This window comes from Fusarium vanettenii (assembly GCF_000151355.1).
Source record: "Fusarium vanettenii 77-13-4 chromosome 1 genomic scaffold NECHAsca_1_chr1_3_0, whole genome shotgun sequence".
NCBI lineage: Eukaryota > Fungi > Ascomycota > Sordariomycetes > Hypocreales > Nectriaceae > Fusarium > Fusarium vanettenii.
In genome coordinates, this window is record NW_003315881.1 from 2,591,450 (window position 1) to 2,606,568 (window position 15,119).

At 53.5% G+C, this 15,119-nt stretch overlaps 6 protein-coding genes across 6 annotated transcripts; 2 read left to right on the plus strand and 4 right to left on the minus strand.

Moving 5' to 3' along the window:
- Positions 1 to 80: 80 nt before the first annotated feature.
- NECHADRAFT_57521 (uncharacterized protein) lies at positions 81 to 3,858 on the plus strand. Its single transcript, XM_003053656.1, has 3 exons — positions 81 to 2,256; positions 2,309 to 2,550; positions 2,603 to 3,858. Exons 1-3 carry the CDS (start codon positions 777 to 779, stop codon positions 3,587 to 3,589), a joined length of 2,709 nt encoding a protein of 902 aa, XP_003053702.1. The 5' UTR covers positions 81 to 776; the 3' UTR covers positions 3,590 to 3,858.
- Positions 3,859 to 3,926: 68 nt separating this feature from the next.
- On the minus strand, positions 3,927 to 5,051 carry NECHADRAFT_75112 (uncharacterized protein; the record flags this gene model as incomplete). The annotated part of the gene is made up of 6 exons (XM_003054373.1): positions 3,927 to 4,352; positions 4,400 to 4,525; positions 4,572 to 4,723; positions 4,793 to 4,833; positions 4,885 to 4,927; positions 4,988 to 5,051. The coding sequence occupies 6 exons, from the start codon at positions 5,049 to 5,051 to the stop codon at positions 3,927 to 3,929; spliced, it is 852 nt and encodes a 283-aa protein (XP_003054419.1).
- A 931-nt stretch (positions 5,052 to 5,982) lies between these two features.
- On the plus strand, positions 5,983 to 8,761 carry NECHADRAFT_90244 (uncharacterized protein; the record flags this gene model as incomplete). The annotated part of the gene is made up of 4 exons (XM_003053657.1): positions 5,983 to 6,074; positions 6,158 to 6,601; positions 6,657 to 8,404; positions 8,457 to 8,761. The coding sequence occupies 4 exons, from the start codon at positions 5,983 to 5,985 to the stop codon at positions 8,759 to 8,761; spliced, it is 2,589 nt and encodes an 862-aa protein (XP_003053703.1).
- Positions 8,762 to 8,972: 211 nt separating this feature from the next.
- NECHADRAFT_75114 (uncharacterized protein) lies at positions 8,973 to 10,004 on the minus strand (the record flags this gene model as incomplete). Its single annotated transcript, XM_003054374.1, has 1 exon — positions 8,973 to 10,004. The coding sequence occupies one exon, from the start codon at positions 10,002 to 10,004 to the stop codon at positions 8,973 to 8,975; it is 1,032 nt and encodes a 343-aa protein (XP_003054420.1).
- A 117-nt stretch (positions 10,005 to 10,121) lies between these two features.
- On the minus strand, positions 10,122 to 12,111 carry NECHADRAFT_75115 (uncharacterized protein; the record flags this gene model as incomplete). The annotated part of the gene is made up of 5 exons (XM_003054375.1): positions 10,122 to 10,204; positions 10,243 to 10,297; positions 10,390 to 11,619; positions 11,782 to 11,816; positions 11,988 to 12,111. The coding sequence occupies 5 exons, from the start codon at positions 12,109 to 12,111 to the stop codon at positions 10,122 to 10,124; spliced, it is 1,527 nt and encodes a 508-aa protein (XP_003054421.1).
- A 738-nt stretch (positions 12,112 to 12,849) lies between these two features.
- On the minus strand, positions 12,850 to 14,113 carry NECHADRAFT_98887 (uncharacterized protein; the record flags this gene model as incomplete). The annotated part of the gene is made up of 2 exons (XM_003054376.1): positions 12,850 to 13,272; positions 13,337 to 14,113. The coding sequence occupies 2 exons, from the start codon at positions 14,111 to 14,113 to the stop codon at positions 12,850 to 12,852; spliced, it is 1,200 nt and encodes a 399-aa protein (XP_003054422.1).
- Positions 14,114 to 15,119: the final 1,006 nt, after the last annotated feature.

Here is a 15,119-nt window from a genome sequence, read left to right on the forward strand (position 1 = left end):
CCACTGCACAGTGCCACATCCCACAATCCCACATGAAGCACGAGCCTCGGGGCAGGACCACGACAAGGAAAGCGCCAGGGAACCTCCACCTCATCCATGATCCCCGAAAATCTCCTTCGTCAAGCTGCGTCTGTTCGTTCTGTTCTTGTCCTTGTCTCTCCCTCTCTCTCTCGTTCTCTTCTTTCTTCTTCTCCACCAGCATTCGTTCCAGTCCCTAAAACCGCGGTCCTCCCACCCCGGCCTCCCCTCCTTTCACTCGCTCGGTTCTTCCTCTTTTTGTTTCCTGGATTCCCTCTCGTTTCCTACCAGGTCATTTATCCTCCAACTGCTTGCCTGTTCTTCGCTGGAGAAGACGGCAGATCACCCTCGTTCTTTTGTTGGAAAAGAGGAATAACAAAAAGAGGGCAATATCTCATGGGATTGTTGTAGTGTTTTCACCTGCATTTGTTTCCTTTGAATCTCATATCCTACAACTACAACTTTGGGTTTGGCATCATCTGCCTGGAGCAAGCCTTCAGCGGATAACTTTCCCACCAAAACTCTCCTATACCTAGCAGATTGTTGCGATTGAGGATTTGATATCCCATTGCCGTCTCACATCTTCCCTAGCACTACCCGATCTGACATCTCCCGACGTTATCGGTTTCATCATCACCCTCGACACGTTCTACAAGTCAATTCCACACGAGTCTCACATCGAATCACCTCCACAAGCATACCTCTCGAACTCGGTCCCACCCCCAGACTCCCTGGTTGGAGTCCCAACATAAACCAGCATGAATCACCATCCTTCTCTGTCCCCTCGCAACTCGCGACACTCAGGATTCATCCCCCTCGGCGGTGGTAATAGCAACCGCGACATGACGGACGGCATCCAACTCACGCCGGTCAAGAGCAATGCCTCCAACACCGGCCACAGAAAGGCTGAGATGCCTCACCCTACCAGCTTCGACAGCGCCTCTGTTCACGAGAACGAAAAGTCGGGTCATCACCTTGGACATCGCGGCCGCCGGCGCAAGGAAGGCGAGAATCAGCTCTCGCGTAGTAACACTGGCGATGAGGCCACCTCCCTGAACGCTATGGGCCGGCTGTACTACAAGATCATCGGCTTCTCCGTCGTTACCCGATACCTCGTCTACGTTGTGCCTGTTGGTCTGCTCCTCGCCATCCCGCTCATTGTTCTGTCTGCCATTGGCGAGAAGAATGGGCTTTCTGTTGGCAAGTTTAAGGGCGGAAAGAACGACGGCAACCCTGGCCCTCCTCTGTTCAAGATCTTCCTCTGGATTGAGATCATGTGGCTCTCGCTTTGGGTGGCCAAGGTCGTCGCCTGGTTTCTTCCCGCCCTCTTTATGTTCTTTACCGGAGTTGTTAGCAAGGGTACCCGAAAGTATGCGACTGTCCTCGGTAACCTGATCCTGCCATTCTCCTTCTTCTTCTGGGCCCTGGCTTCATACGTCACCTTCAAGAATTTGTACAGGGACGAGGACAAGAGCGACTCGTTTGTGCCATGGTGCCAAACGATGGGTCGCGTTCTGGGTGCCCTCTTTGTCTCCTCAGCTGTCTTCCTCGGCGAAAAGGCCATTGTCCAGCTCATTGGTATTTCTTACCACCAGCGATCCTTCGCCAACCGTATCAAGGCCTCTAAGCGCGAGGTTCACCTTCTCGGGCTTCTCTACGATGCCTCTCGCACTCTCTTCCCCATGCACTGCCCGGAGTTCGCCGACGAGGACTATATCATCAACGATAGCATTGAGATGATGCTGCGAGGCAAGAAGGGACACAAGCGGGCTGGTTCCGCCACCCCTATGAAGCTCATCGGAGAAGTTGGTCGCATTGGAGACAAGGTTACCTCTGTCTTTGGCAACATTGCCTCTGAGATCACTGGCAAGAGCGTGTTCAACCCCAACTCAGCTCACTCGATTGTTCTCGAAGCTCTCGAGAAGAGCCGAAGCTCCGAGGCCATGGGTCGTCGTATCTGGATGTCCTATGTCGTTGAGAACCACAACTCTCTTGTTCTGGAGGATTTCCAGGAAGTTCTCGGACCTGCATACAAGGATGAGGCTGAAGAAGCGTTCTACATGATCGACGGCGACGATAACGGCGACATCAGCCTCGATGAGATGGTCCGAAAGGTTGTTGAGATTGGCACAGAGAGAAAGGCAATCGCCGAGGGTATGAAGGATATCGGTCAGGCTCTGCAAGCTTTTGATAAGATTCTCCTTTTCGTTGTGCTTCTGATTGTTGTCTTCATTTTCCGTAAGTCGATCTCACTGATGAAGAGAATGAAGTATACTGACCATCCACTTAGTTGCCTTCTTCCAGAGCAGTTTCATTACGACTCTGACTACCGCGGGAACTACGCTGCTCTCGCTCTCTTTCATTTTCGCTGTCACGGCTCAGGAGTTCCTGGGTTCCTGCATTTTCCTTTTCGTCAAGCACCCTTACGATGTTGGTGACCGCGTTGACATCAGTGGTACCAAGATGGTTGTCAACAAGATCTCCCTCCTCTACTCTGTTTTCCACCGCCTCGATACTATGCAGACGGTTCAGGTCAGTTGTCGGAATCCGTCAGAAGCAAGAAGTAATACTGACAAGTATCCAGGTGCCCAACATTCAACTCAACAACATCTGGATCGAAAATATCTCTCGCAGCAAGGCCATGCATGAGACCGTCGAGGTTAACGTCTCCTTTGATACGTCTTTCGAGGACATTGAGCTGCTCCGATCCGAAATGGAGAAATTCGTTCGACAGCCTGAGAATGCTCGTGACTTCCAGCCCAACCTCAGCATTAGCGTCGGTGGTGTTGGCGACCTGGACAAGCTGCTTCTCTTTGTCACCATCGCACACAAGTCCAACTGGCACAACGATTCCGTACGAGCCAGCCGTCGTTCCAAGTTCATGTGTGCGCTGGCGCTTGCTCTGAAGAAGGTGCCTGTCAACGGTCCTGGAGGTGGCGGTGAGCCCCTTGGTGGGCCGACCAACCCCTCATACTCAGTTGCCGTCACCGATGACTTTGCCAGCAAGAGCCGTGCGGATGCAGACAAGGCCAAGGATGAGGCCCGCATGGTGCCTACAAGCAAGCAAGAGCAAAGCGAGGAGAGCGAGACGCAGGCCATGCATGACTTCAACTCTCGCCCCGCTGCCGCCGGCGTTGGTGCCTGGGACAACAGTGACAACCACACTCTGGGATCGAACGAGGATCATCATCGCTCCAGGGATATCGAGGCCCTCCGCACTGATCTCAAGCGTGAGAGCACTCGCGGCCGTCGCAAGGCTGGCGAGGGTGTGCCACAGTTGTCTTTGGAGACGGCACCCCGGCCCAGCATTTCGATGACGCAGCCCAGCCCTCGCAGCATTCGCAGTCCCTTCGACGAGGAAGCTGAGACTGGCATGGGCGCTACGCCCTACCACTCTAACCTCTCTGCCGGTCCATCTCAGGGTTCCCAGGGATACCAGCCATTCTCAGGAGGTGCTAGCAGCAGCCACATCCAGACCAACGTCCAGCATCCCCTCCAGGGCGCCAGGTCCCAGCAAGGACCACCTCAAGGCCCTCCTCCTCAGGGACCACCCCCAGCTCCTCAACGCTAGTGGACTTGGAGGTGAAGGAGATGCAAAGTGTAACGGCTGATTAAAATGTTTTGGTGGTAATATGGAGTCGCTATTCCACGCGGTTGGATTTTTGGATTTTGGCAACTGGGTGTACATGGAAGCAAACAAACATTGGGTGAACTATCCCGTTATAACCTAGATTGGGCTACCCGCACAAATAATTGGGCGGAAGTATTGGTTTTACGAATCCAGACTATGGGATTGCTCAACGGGCAGCTCATATTTTACGAAGTTAAGAAATTAGATCATTATTACTTTTATTCATCTGGTAACTGAAGAGACTTCAACTGTATGAGATGTGAGAATGGGAGGCAGCTTAACAGATATGCTCAGGAGGGGGCACGTTGCCGTCCTTGGCTCCCAGATCCGTCTTGAGGACACGGCCAAAGAGCTCAAGCAGGACCTCGAAGCAGATCTTGGTGATGGCTGGGTCGTAGCGGCCCTTGCTGAGTTCATCACGGATGAAGGCATGCTGAGCCCAGGCGAACTCGTAGAAGCTGGTAACGACACCAGCCTCGCGCAACTTGGCGCGAATGAGGTCGCGACCCGCATCAGGGACGTGTGTATCCTTGACACCGAAAATCATGGCAACCTCGCCCTTGAAGTTGTTGAAAAGGTCTAGGGTGTGGTTGCTGTACTCGGGGGCAGTGGAAGAGGTGTTGGGGGCGTCATAGGGACCAAGGGTGCGAGAATGGATATCAGTGGCGAAGTAGGCGACGCAAGCAGAGATGCGAGGGTCAAGCTGGAGGTGTGAGTATAATTCAAGACAGGATTATGGTAGCAACTTACAGCGGCGCGGACGGCGAGGTGGCCGCCAAGGCACATTCCCGTAGCTCCAACGAGACCAGTGCAGGTTGGGAGGGAGAGGAGATGGTCAACAGTGGCGTATGAGTCGGCATCGTAGGACTCGAGGGTCTTTTGCAGTTAGATACCGTGCGAACATTGGTTCTTAGAATAGTACCTTTTCAATCTTGAACTTGTTGCCACGGTCCGTGTCTTCAACATCGTACTTGAGGGGTTCCGGACCGGTAAAGTCATGGTAGGAAGAAGGGGCGGCAACAATGTAGCCCTGGCCTGCGATTTGACGGGCGAAACGGGCAACGGGGCCAGTTACTGATGGATGTCAAATTGTTGCTCAAGTTGCCAGGGTATCTTGTGAGATGCTAATGTGTTGATAGGTACCTTGGTAAATCTCGCTAAAGAGGCATACACCTGGGAAGCGTCTAGGATATAGATTAGTCGAGATCTGCAAGAACAGACAGAATGATACATACGCATTAGGATATCCGGGAATTGTTGGATGAAAGACAAAGATTCCTAATTGTTGTTGTTGTCAGTTGGTCATATCATGGAATAGTTGAGTGAGGGTCAAGTTACGCATGGTGCTGTCCTTGCCATTGGCAGACGTGGGGACGTCGATGTGAGACTCCTTGATCAACATTTTGACTTTGACCGAATCGATTGACAATGTGATAGTGACCAGTAGCTCGGTTTGATGCTATGGTGAGCTATTGACAATGCTTTCATGAGCTTCCCCTCCTCAGATGCCGGACCCCTCGGCGGGGTGTTGCAGTCAAGGGAAGGCGGACCGTGATTGGCCGGATATTCAAGGTCTCCAGGAGCGGGACACGGACCGATCCTGGGTTGGGGCACGGATAAACCGATTCCGATGAGATATCGTGAAAACATGACAAAGCAACGGTCAAGTACATGTGACAGCAGGTCATGAATACTTGAGAAGTGGAATTCATCGTGTGCTACCGAGGCATGCATGAAACAGACAGCGAATTGACCTGGCCAGTGACCGCATGGCGGCTGCGTGATGTGTACCGACTGGACCCTCGCACCGCCTTTTTTTGGTGGACAAAGGTCAGAAGCACCCACATACGGACAGGGATGAAGTAAGAAAGGGCTCCCACCTTTTAAGGGGCTGGCTCTGGCTTGCTTGAAGGTACGTGCTGCGGGACAGAGGGGAGAAGGGTAAAGGTACGTACCTTGGGGCCTGCATCACAAGGAACTTGCATCCGTCCCGTCTTGTTTGTCCAGGTGGTCACAACTTTTTGGTCGTCCGACGGGTTTCCCGACTATTCGCCCCAACAAATACAGTACAGATATACTCTACTCAAATTCTTTAATCTTTCCTCATTGTTGTTACAACGTCAAAGTCTGTGCAACACAAGTTTCGTCATATTTACCTTTTTTCTCTCTTTATTTCCCGTTGCCAAGGGGTTCCCACCCACGCTTTGTCAACGGCTGGATGCACGTACTTACTTGTTAGCTGTTTAAGCTCTCTCTCTCTCCGTCTCTGCTACATCCCACACCCGCACACACCAACACTCAACACCAACAACCGCACCCACAAGTCGCAGACCATGAACGGCCACTTCTCTGCCGTCGGCGAGAAGCCAGGCGCCGGAAGCTATGAGCATGGCGTCCAGGTCATCGACGAAGACAAGGAGTTTAAGTATGCATCCCAATGCTGCTGCTGCTGCTACCGCTACCGCTACCGCCACTTTGGCCTTTACTGACCGATCACCTCCCTCTCAGCGAGAACCTCAACGAGTACCTCCAGCTCACCTCGGTCGCCGAGTCTGGCTTCAACTACCACCTCATCTCCGTCTTTGGCTCCCAGTCCACCGGAAAGTCGACCCTCCTCAACAACCTCTTCGGCACCGACTTCTCCGTCATGTCCGAGACGGAGCGTCGCCAGACTACAAAGGGTATCTGGATGTCCAAGAACAAGCGCGAGGAGAGCGCTGGCACCAAGATGGCCGACAACATCCTCGTCATGGATGTCGAGGGTACCGACGGCCGAGAGCGCGGCGAGGATCAAGACTTTGAGCGCAAGAGCGCCCTGTTCGCCCTGGCCACCAGCGAGGTCCTGATCCTCAACATCTGGGAGCACCAGGTCGGCTTGTACCAGGGAGCCAACATGGGACTGCTCAAGACTGTCTTCGAGGTCAACCTGCAGCTCTTCCTCAAGGACAAGCAGTAAGCTAGACGCTGTGTGATGCATGCATGTGCCACCACCTCTAACATTGTCTAGATCAACTCCCAGGTCCCTCCTCTTCTTCGTCATCCGCGACCACCTCGGCACAACCCCCCTGGGCAACCTCCGAACCACTCTGATCCAGGACCTGACAAAGATCTGGTCGTCCATCTCCAAACCCCAAGGCCTCGAGGGCTCGCGGATCGAGGACTACTTTGACTTTGGTTTCGCCGCCCTGCCCCACAAGATCCTGCAGGCAGACAAGTTCACCGAGGAGGTGCAGAAGCTGGGATCAAGGTTCACCGCGGGCCACCGGCACGGCAAGCCGGGCTTGCATGGCGATCAAGAGCTCGAGGGCGGCCTCTTCCTCGCCGAGTACCACCGGCGCATCCCGGCCGACGGGTTTTCCGTCTACGCCGAGGGCATCTGGGATCAGATCGTCAACAACAAGGACCTCGATCTGCCCACCCAGCAAGAGCTTCTGGCCCAGTTCCGCTGCGACGAGATTTCCAGGGAGGTCTTGATTGACTTTGATCTCATTGTGGCGCCCCTCGAGGATAAGCAGGCCGAGGCATTGACCCTGGGTGTTCCTACCGTCTTGCCTGACCTCGGTGTATCTGGAAGCGAGGCTCGCCTGAAGTGCATCAAGGCCTTTGAGGTGCAAGCTAGTCGTTATCACAAGGGCGTTTATAGTCGCAAGAGGCATGAGCTTGAAGGAAAGATCGACGCTCGACTCAAGGCTCTCTACCAAGGACAGCTGGCGGCGGCTCACAAGGCCGGCGTCGCTGCTTTTGGCGAAGCAGTTGCCAACAAGGTCAAGGCTGGTCAAAAGGCCGGCGGCGCCTATGAATTCGCCGAGATTGTCGCCAATGAGAAGCGCAAGACTCTGGACATCTTTGGCGTCGAGACGCAGAGCTTGTTCATTGAGGGCGCCGCCTGGACTAACTTTGAGTCGCAGCTCACCCTGTTCGAGAAGGAGCTGGATGAGGAGAGCGCCAAGCTTCGAAAGGAAGAGATGCGACGACTTGCGACACGGGTTGAGCGATGGGTCAAGTCTAGACTCAATGATGCGATTGGTCTAGAGTTCAACAAGCTGGGCAGTGGCCGAGGTGGCTCAGGCGCGCCAGAGACGGGCGAGAAGCCCCCTACTGAAAAGGATCTTTGGGACAGAGTCTGGAATGCCTTCACGGGCATCGTCAAGGAGGCCGAGGGCCGCTTCGCTGAGCGAGCCAAGAGCTTCGATGCTACCAACGAGGAGGTCGAGATTGGCACATGGCGGTTACGCCGAAAGAGCTGGACTGCTCTCCGTGAAAAGATTGAGGACGAGGTGATGGAAGGCAACATCCTGCTCAAGCTTCGAGAGAACTTTGAGGACAAGTTCCGATACGATGAGGCCGGTGTGCCACGGATATGGCGACCCACCGATGACATTGAGGGCATCTATACCAAGGCGCGGGAGTCGACGCTCACCTTGGTCCCTCTGCTGTCCAAGTTCAGACTCTCTGAGACGAACAGCCTACCCGACCTACCTGGCTTTGTTGGCGCACAGCCAAGCGGTGCCGAGGCCAGCGACGAGGAGGATCTGGCGCCCATCGGAGGCATCGATGAGGAGGACGGCAAGAGCCTCGAGGAGGAGATGACTGTTCTCAGCGAGGGCAAGCGCCAGGATCTCGTGGTGAGATTCAAGAAGACGGCCGACGGAGTTTACGTCGAGGCCAAGCGTGGAGCCATCGGCGGAGTGGCTCAGATTCCGTGGTACTTTTACGGCCTGCTCCTGGCCCTTGGCTGGAACGAGATCTTTATGGGTACGTGTCTACGATTGTTCATCAACGTGATGTTTACTAACTATTCCTCTAGTTCTGCGCAACCCCTTCCTCTGCCTTCTCATCCTCGTCCTCGCAGGAGGCACATACGTGGCTTACACTCTCAACCTCCTCGGTCCTATGATGTCGATGGGCAACGCGGCGGCGACGCAGGGCGTCGAGATTGCCAAGCAGCAGCTCCGCGACTTCATCACCAACTCGGACACTGCGCGCCAGGCGGTTGGCATGCCTGCCCGCAACGACACGGACAACATTAGCATGGACACGTTGGATAGCCGGGGGAGAAGGGTCAACAACAACAACTCTTCGCAGCAGGACGACGACATCGATGATATCTGATGTGATTGATCCAGGAAAAAAAAGGTCAATTTCTTTTTCTATTGTTTAGTTGTGTAACTACCTAGACCTTGCCCGGGCATGAATAGCGAATGAAACAGGATATAATGTCTACTTGATTACCAAAAACATGTTCCTCTATTGCGCCCCTATTTTATCATGACATTACCAACCATGTATATCTCTTGCGACGCTTCAACATGACCCCAAGCAATTAGAACGCCTCCAAGCCTGCGGGTGTACCAAACCAATTACCCAGCTCCGATGACTCCTTATCCTTGTCGGCCGCAGTGAAAAAGTCTGTAACTCTACTCGTCTCGCCATCATCCTCTACCGGCCACTCAACCTTGACGCCATTCGCCTTCTCAAGCATATCCTTGGACGTCCCCCAACCAAACCGGCACTCGTGTCCCCATCCAAACAGCGGGTGCATGCTGTTCTTCATCCACCCGGTGCATCGCTTGTCAGACGAGTATCCAGATCCCCAGCCCATGCCGTTCTCGGTGAGCTCTCCCTTTGCGTCGGATAGCACTTCCAGTGTCGCGTCTCGGGTTACCTTGGCGCATACCGAAGCAGCACTGACGCATGCGAATAAACTGTCGGCCTTCTTTGTTACTGTGATTTTTGCCGTGGGGAAGAAGCGCTGGAGCTTGGCCTGGTGGGAAGCAGGGGGTCCGACAGTGTCGACGTAGATCTCCTGGACGTTGACGCCAGCGGCGTAGGCAGCCTTGATGAGATCGACGGTAGCATCCAGCGCCTGAGCGTTGAGGTTATAAGTCGTCGTAGGATGGAGCATGCCAGTGGTGATATCCCTCGCTGAGAGAGCCTTGATCGCCCACCCGCACTCGGTATGCAGGTCAGAACCAGGTGTGCAGAGGGTGCGCATGAGCTTGGATCGGACGGCAGCCGTGAGAACCTTGGAGTCGTCAAAGTGATGTGTGTCGCGGAGGAGAGAGTCCGAGATGGTCAGCGGGAGGAAGAAGACGCCGTAGACCATGGGGCCAAGGACGGGACCGCGACCGGCCTCATCGACGCCGAGGCAGCAAGGGACGGCCGAAGCGGGATCATCGGGGGAGGATGGGAGGAGAGAAGGCGGTACGACCACGTGAGTGAATGTGTCCCCGGCGAGAGCGGCTTCGGTGTGAACTGAGGGTGGGATATAGGTCAAAGAGGAGGGAGTGTTGTCGATGGGAGCGTCCACAGGGGCGTCCATTTGGACATCGTCGGTCGATGGTGAGTTTGTCATGATGGAGGGTCGAGTCGAATTTGTGAGTACCAAGGTTGGAATTATCGTATATCACAACTGATGCCAAGGTCAATTGGTGAATGGAGATGTGTGTTGGTCAAGTAGTTTATTTGAGTACTAGGCTATCATGATGAGGTTGGAGTTGAGTGAGACGCGTCGAGACGCGTTAAGCACCTTGACTCCACTCCATCGGTACGTACCTATAACCCACTAACATCGCTTCAATTCTATCACGTACAACATAATCCAATCTCATCGCTGTCTGCCTCCACGTCTTCCATGGCAAAGCTCATCTAATGTCAAATCATAAAAGGCGAACATTCCGCCGAGGGTTGTTCGCGCACCACTCGTCTACTCGGTCGGACCATGAAAAGAGCAGACCTACCCGCTCCCAGCCGTCGTCGCACGACGAGCGGACAACCAAGCAGATCCTCTTGCTCTCGACAGAGCCCAGATAAATGCATATCCATTCCGTTTCAAACTCCAACCCCCTCTGGGCCAGACTCGCCAGACCTGGGTTGAATAGAAAATCTACGATCGATGTATGTAGACTTGCAGGATCCCCAAGCAACGTCAAGTGAGAGCTCTCGGTGACGGCAACAGTAGCTGGTGGGAAAACCCATGTTTCTAACCGGACTGCCTTTGGGGTCTCAGAACGGTTGATTCCAGCTTGGGGAATCTCCAGGTATTCTGAAATGGTGAGAAGTTCTCCGTCGTCGGCTTCCAGGACAACAGATGCCACAGCACTGTTAAAGGCGGATATAGGTCTGTCTTTGTACAGATCAAGCTCACGATACTCGACCTCGCCGGACCAGTTCATCCATGACCAAGTCGGGAATATGCCTCTTGGCATGGGCAGCCCATCTAGGTCATAGCCCGCCCTTGCCTTGTGATTCCAAGCAAGCCCGGCCACAAAGGTCTCCTCCCGGGTCCTTTCTTCGTTACAATAGAAAGGAATGCCCCAGATCTGGTCGATCCTGTCCGGAATTACTTCAAACTTGCTGGCGATGCCATAGAATGCCTTGGGGGCGTCGGAAGGACGCATTAGTTCCCTGGCCGAGTATGCCTGAATCATTTCCAGGAATTGCACAAAAGCGGCATGTAAGCCTGGACGGTCAGGTTGGCCAAAGCGGTGCTTGTCGTTCCATCCCAGGATTCCAGGTCGCAATGTACGGTCGGATTCGCGCTTGTGTAGAGCATGTAGTTCATCCAGCGAGTTCTCAATTTGCTGGCAGTATTCCAAGTTGCTCCAATGGTCGTTCCTTTTTGGCACATTCGTGACACTCTCATGACAGTTCATACCATCGCATTCAAAGTACATTTGGTCGTTGGTGAAGACGAGGCAGCGGCGGCTCAGAATGCCTTCTTGGAAAGTCCACGCCCTTGTCGACCATTCTGACACTTGGATCGCGGAGTGAGGATGCCTCATGGTGGGCACTATTTCGATGTTGCCAATCTTGACAACTTGCTGTGGGATCCGTGGGCGGTATCCCGCTCCCACTCCTGGCAGCCCGTATTGCACATCGCTCCTGGCAGCAGCAATAATGGTCAGTTCTGCGTTGTGATATATCAGGTTCATCTGTTCCATTTGATGTTGTTTGGCTTCCTCGTGCTCCTAGTCGATGCAGCACAGATCCATCTAGAGATAACGGAACCCCAGCTTGATAGTAACCCGAATAGCATCAGCAAGGGTGTAGGGGAGCGAGGTTAGGTCACCGAATTCTGCGATGCCACCAAATCTGAAAGGCAACTCTTCCATCTGAGAGGAACCACATACGTAGCTCAGAGCGACGTAAGGGGCATGTTTCGGAGCTGAAATCACTTCAAGTGATTGATAGTCTATCAAGCGAAGCCCTGCAACTTCCCCACCAGTTTTTGAGCACAGGGACTCATGGTGATGTTGACAATAAGTAATCCATGATCTGGCCAGCAACTCGTCAAACTCTTGACTAACGATTCGGGCCGTGATACCCGGTGGCTCACGGCTATCGCTCCATCGAGCAACCAGGCACCCTTTGTTCTTTGCACCTTCTTCCAGGGCCTGTCGAATAGAAGGTAGAGGATGGACGTTGCTGCGTTGGAAACCTGATGGCGCGAGAGCCAACATGATGGAGTCATTGCCACAAGTAGCTGGCGTCCCATGACCGATAGTGTTGTAGCAGTGACGGAGAAAGCTCAATGCAACAAGCTCCTCACCGCCTTGTCTGTTGTTGAGTTTCTCTGTAAGCTCTGGAGAGTCTATGCGCGAGCCACACAACAGTCTGCACAGGGCACAAGGAGGATAGGCCGGCTGCTTCTGGTAATAGGTTCCAACGTTGGCAACTTTTATTCGAAGGTTGATCGATGGTGTAACTCCCCCAAGAACTGCTTCTAGTGGCAGGCTTGAGCAAGTAGCGCACAAATCGGAACTGGAATGCCTGATCTCTATGGTCGGAAACGAGCTGGGGTATTCGTCGTCAACCATGAAGAAATTTATGTCTGACGGAGGAGAGTGGTTTTCGGAAGGCTCTGACATGATGATAATAGCACAGATAATGAAGGCGTACTGGTGTTGAAAGAATGCCGTTGGTTGGCAAGTCTTGGAGAATCTCGAATGGAAACCAAGAGTTGGGACCCAGACACTGGTAAATTGTGATCACATGTTCCGACTTATACAGGGAGGCAGCAACGCGCAAGCATCCTAGAGGAAGGAACGAGACTTAAGGGGTGCGTAAAGGCAGGAGCCAGGGGGCCAAACTAAAACAACCTCATGAACGATCTAGATTGACCAAAACTCCACAAATCTGAAAGATGCATTGCTTAAATATCGTGTATTGATCTCCCTTTGGTGCGAGACAGATCATGCCTACTTGGTAAAGTCGTGCCTTTCCGAGAAGGACCAATGAATTGCATCCTCTCCCACTGAAAACTCCCCATCCTTCACAGAAACAGGCGTGTAGCCCAATGGCGCGGTAGTCTCAGAGCTATCTGACTCATCTTCAGATTCTCGAGACTCAAAGCTCGGCTCTGTGGTCGCCTCAGACAGCCGACCTGCTTTTGGCTCCTCCTCAGTCAGGGGACAGTACTTCCAGTCGACCCAATACTGATTCCCAGCGAGGACGTGTACAAACCACATTGCCAGGTTCACAGTCAAGTCTTTGTAACTGTCGATATCGCCTTGGTAGTGGTTCGCCCAGGGGATCGAGACGTACTCGAGGAGTCCATCATCCCTGAGGCTTTTTGTTAGTGCCTCCTGACTTTCAGCCGCTTTTTTCTCTAGTTTCGTCAGCTTGAAAACTTGCCAAATTTCGAGATTCCCAATACGAACTAGGAGATGCTGCCCGTGGCCTCACTCGGAAAATAAAGGCCTCGCCGCAGGTCAAGATGCATCCGTAACGACAGGCGTGGGTGACGCAGTAGGTGAAGGCTTGCCTTATCGGCATGCAATAGTTCTGCATGATCATTCCCTTCCTCACTTTCCCCTTGTTATTGAGGAAGCCGCTTCTGAAGAACTTTTCACTGCACCATTTCGTTGCCGGCTTATATTCCTTGGGGAACCTCTCCTTAGTCTTTGGGGAGGCATGCTCTTCTGGTGACAAGGCATGGTACACGGCGCCAGAGTCGGGTCTCAGCGCGGACAGGCGATGCTTCTTCGGCTTTTGCACGCGATTCGATTGGGAGCTGCGCCTCGGTGGTTGTCTACGCTTCCCCCGGCGGGCTGGCAAAGGTTCGGCGTCTTGCTTCTCGTGCTTTCTCTTCTTGGAGTTCCAAAGGCTCGGGTTGAATTGGTCTTGAACAGATATCAGAGCCATGTTGACAATTGACTCGTTCCATTTCACGATCAAGCTCGTTACCGAATCCTCTTCGGTGATAACGCAATCGAGCTTGGGGATGAGGGTTGGATATGCTGGCAGAGAGCGGCCGTTCTGGCGGGCCTCACGCAGCAGAGCACCCGCGAAGATGTCCTCCAGGGTCTCGAAGTTGAACTCGTCCCATGGTTGGAGTTCCTTGGGATAGAAATAGTGCGGCGAATGTGTAAGCGTCTTGTTAGCAGGCTCAATTTGAACAAGTTCGGGGTTCTTTGCAGTAAGGAGTTCAAAGATAGAGGTTGCCGGGGGACGAGATTCCATATCATGGAAGGGAAGAGGGAATATGGGAGGAGGGGTATAAATACTACGAGAGCGTACGACCTGTGGAATGTAGCACAGATCACATCGGTCAGTCGAGGTCCATTCCGAGACAGGGGGCTATTTAAAAGACGCAAATCGCAGACGAGGCTGTCGAGATACCCGGCGCTACCATCTGATTAGGAAGCCGAGCTGACCTGAGGCCCACGACACGGCATCACGGGTGCTGCGTGTTGGTGATGATAGCTGAATGAGACAGCATACACGCCCATGGTTGGCCGAGACCCCGCCGCTGAAGCGTCACGCCATGCACGTCGGATGCTCCCTAGTCTCCGAGAGGTGGGAGGAGCCGCTGGAGTCAAGCTCAAGCGATCATCAAGGGGGCACTACCATGAGGGCATTATCTTTGAGCTGTCCGGTTGGTGAGGCTATAGACACCTGTCCACACCTCAAGATGCCGAGGAAGCGTTCCCAAACACAGACCTCGTCCATCAACGACCTACCGCCTTGCGCGGGTCCGAAACTTCACCAGTTCCAGCATCATCGATCACCAATACAATGGATGGAGAGGCTAGACGACAGGGATGGCGGCGCCGGAACCGAGGGTTACGTGTTTCGGGTGATTATACGTAAGAAGCAATACGCTATCAAAGTAGTACGTACGACCCCGTTGTATAAACCGCAAGATTCTGACCTGAGCAGTTCAAGTTCTATGACCCCTGGAGCTCTGAGTACTACTGGGGTCCTCTCTTAGGTGAAGACACACCTCTAGAAACGGCGGCTTACTATACCGACCCCTTTTTCGCCGAGTGTCGAGCTTACGGTCGAATCGAAGGTGTCAGAAGGAGAGGCAAGTTGAAGGATGTGACAGTTCCTTGTCACGGTTACATGTTCCTGAAGAAGGCGGATGAGAGAGTATTGAAAAATCGAGGGATCGATCTTGGCCGAGACGATGTCGACATCGGCTTTCAGCAAACCGTCAAAGGTGGTTGTCGACCTAGAGCCATCG

What these genes read in the sequence shown, in the direction of transcription:
- NECHADRAFT_57521 (XM_003053656.1), top strand. Translation starts at nt 777, where the DNA reads ATGAATCACCATCCTTCTCTGTCCCCTCGCAACTCGCGACACTCAGGA. An exon ending in GATTGTTGTCTTCATTTTCC is followed by an intron (nt 2,257 to 2,308) that starts GTAAGTCGATCT and finishes CCATCCACTTAG; the next exon opens with TTGCCTTCTTCCAGAGCAGT. An exon ending in ATACTATGCAGACGGTTCAG is followed by an intron (nt 2,551 to 2,602) that starts GTCAGTTGTCGG and finishes ACAAGTATCCAG; the next exon opens with GTGCCCAACATTCAACTCAA.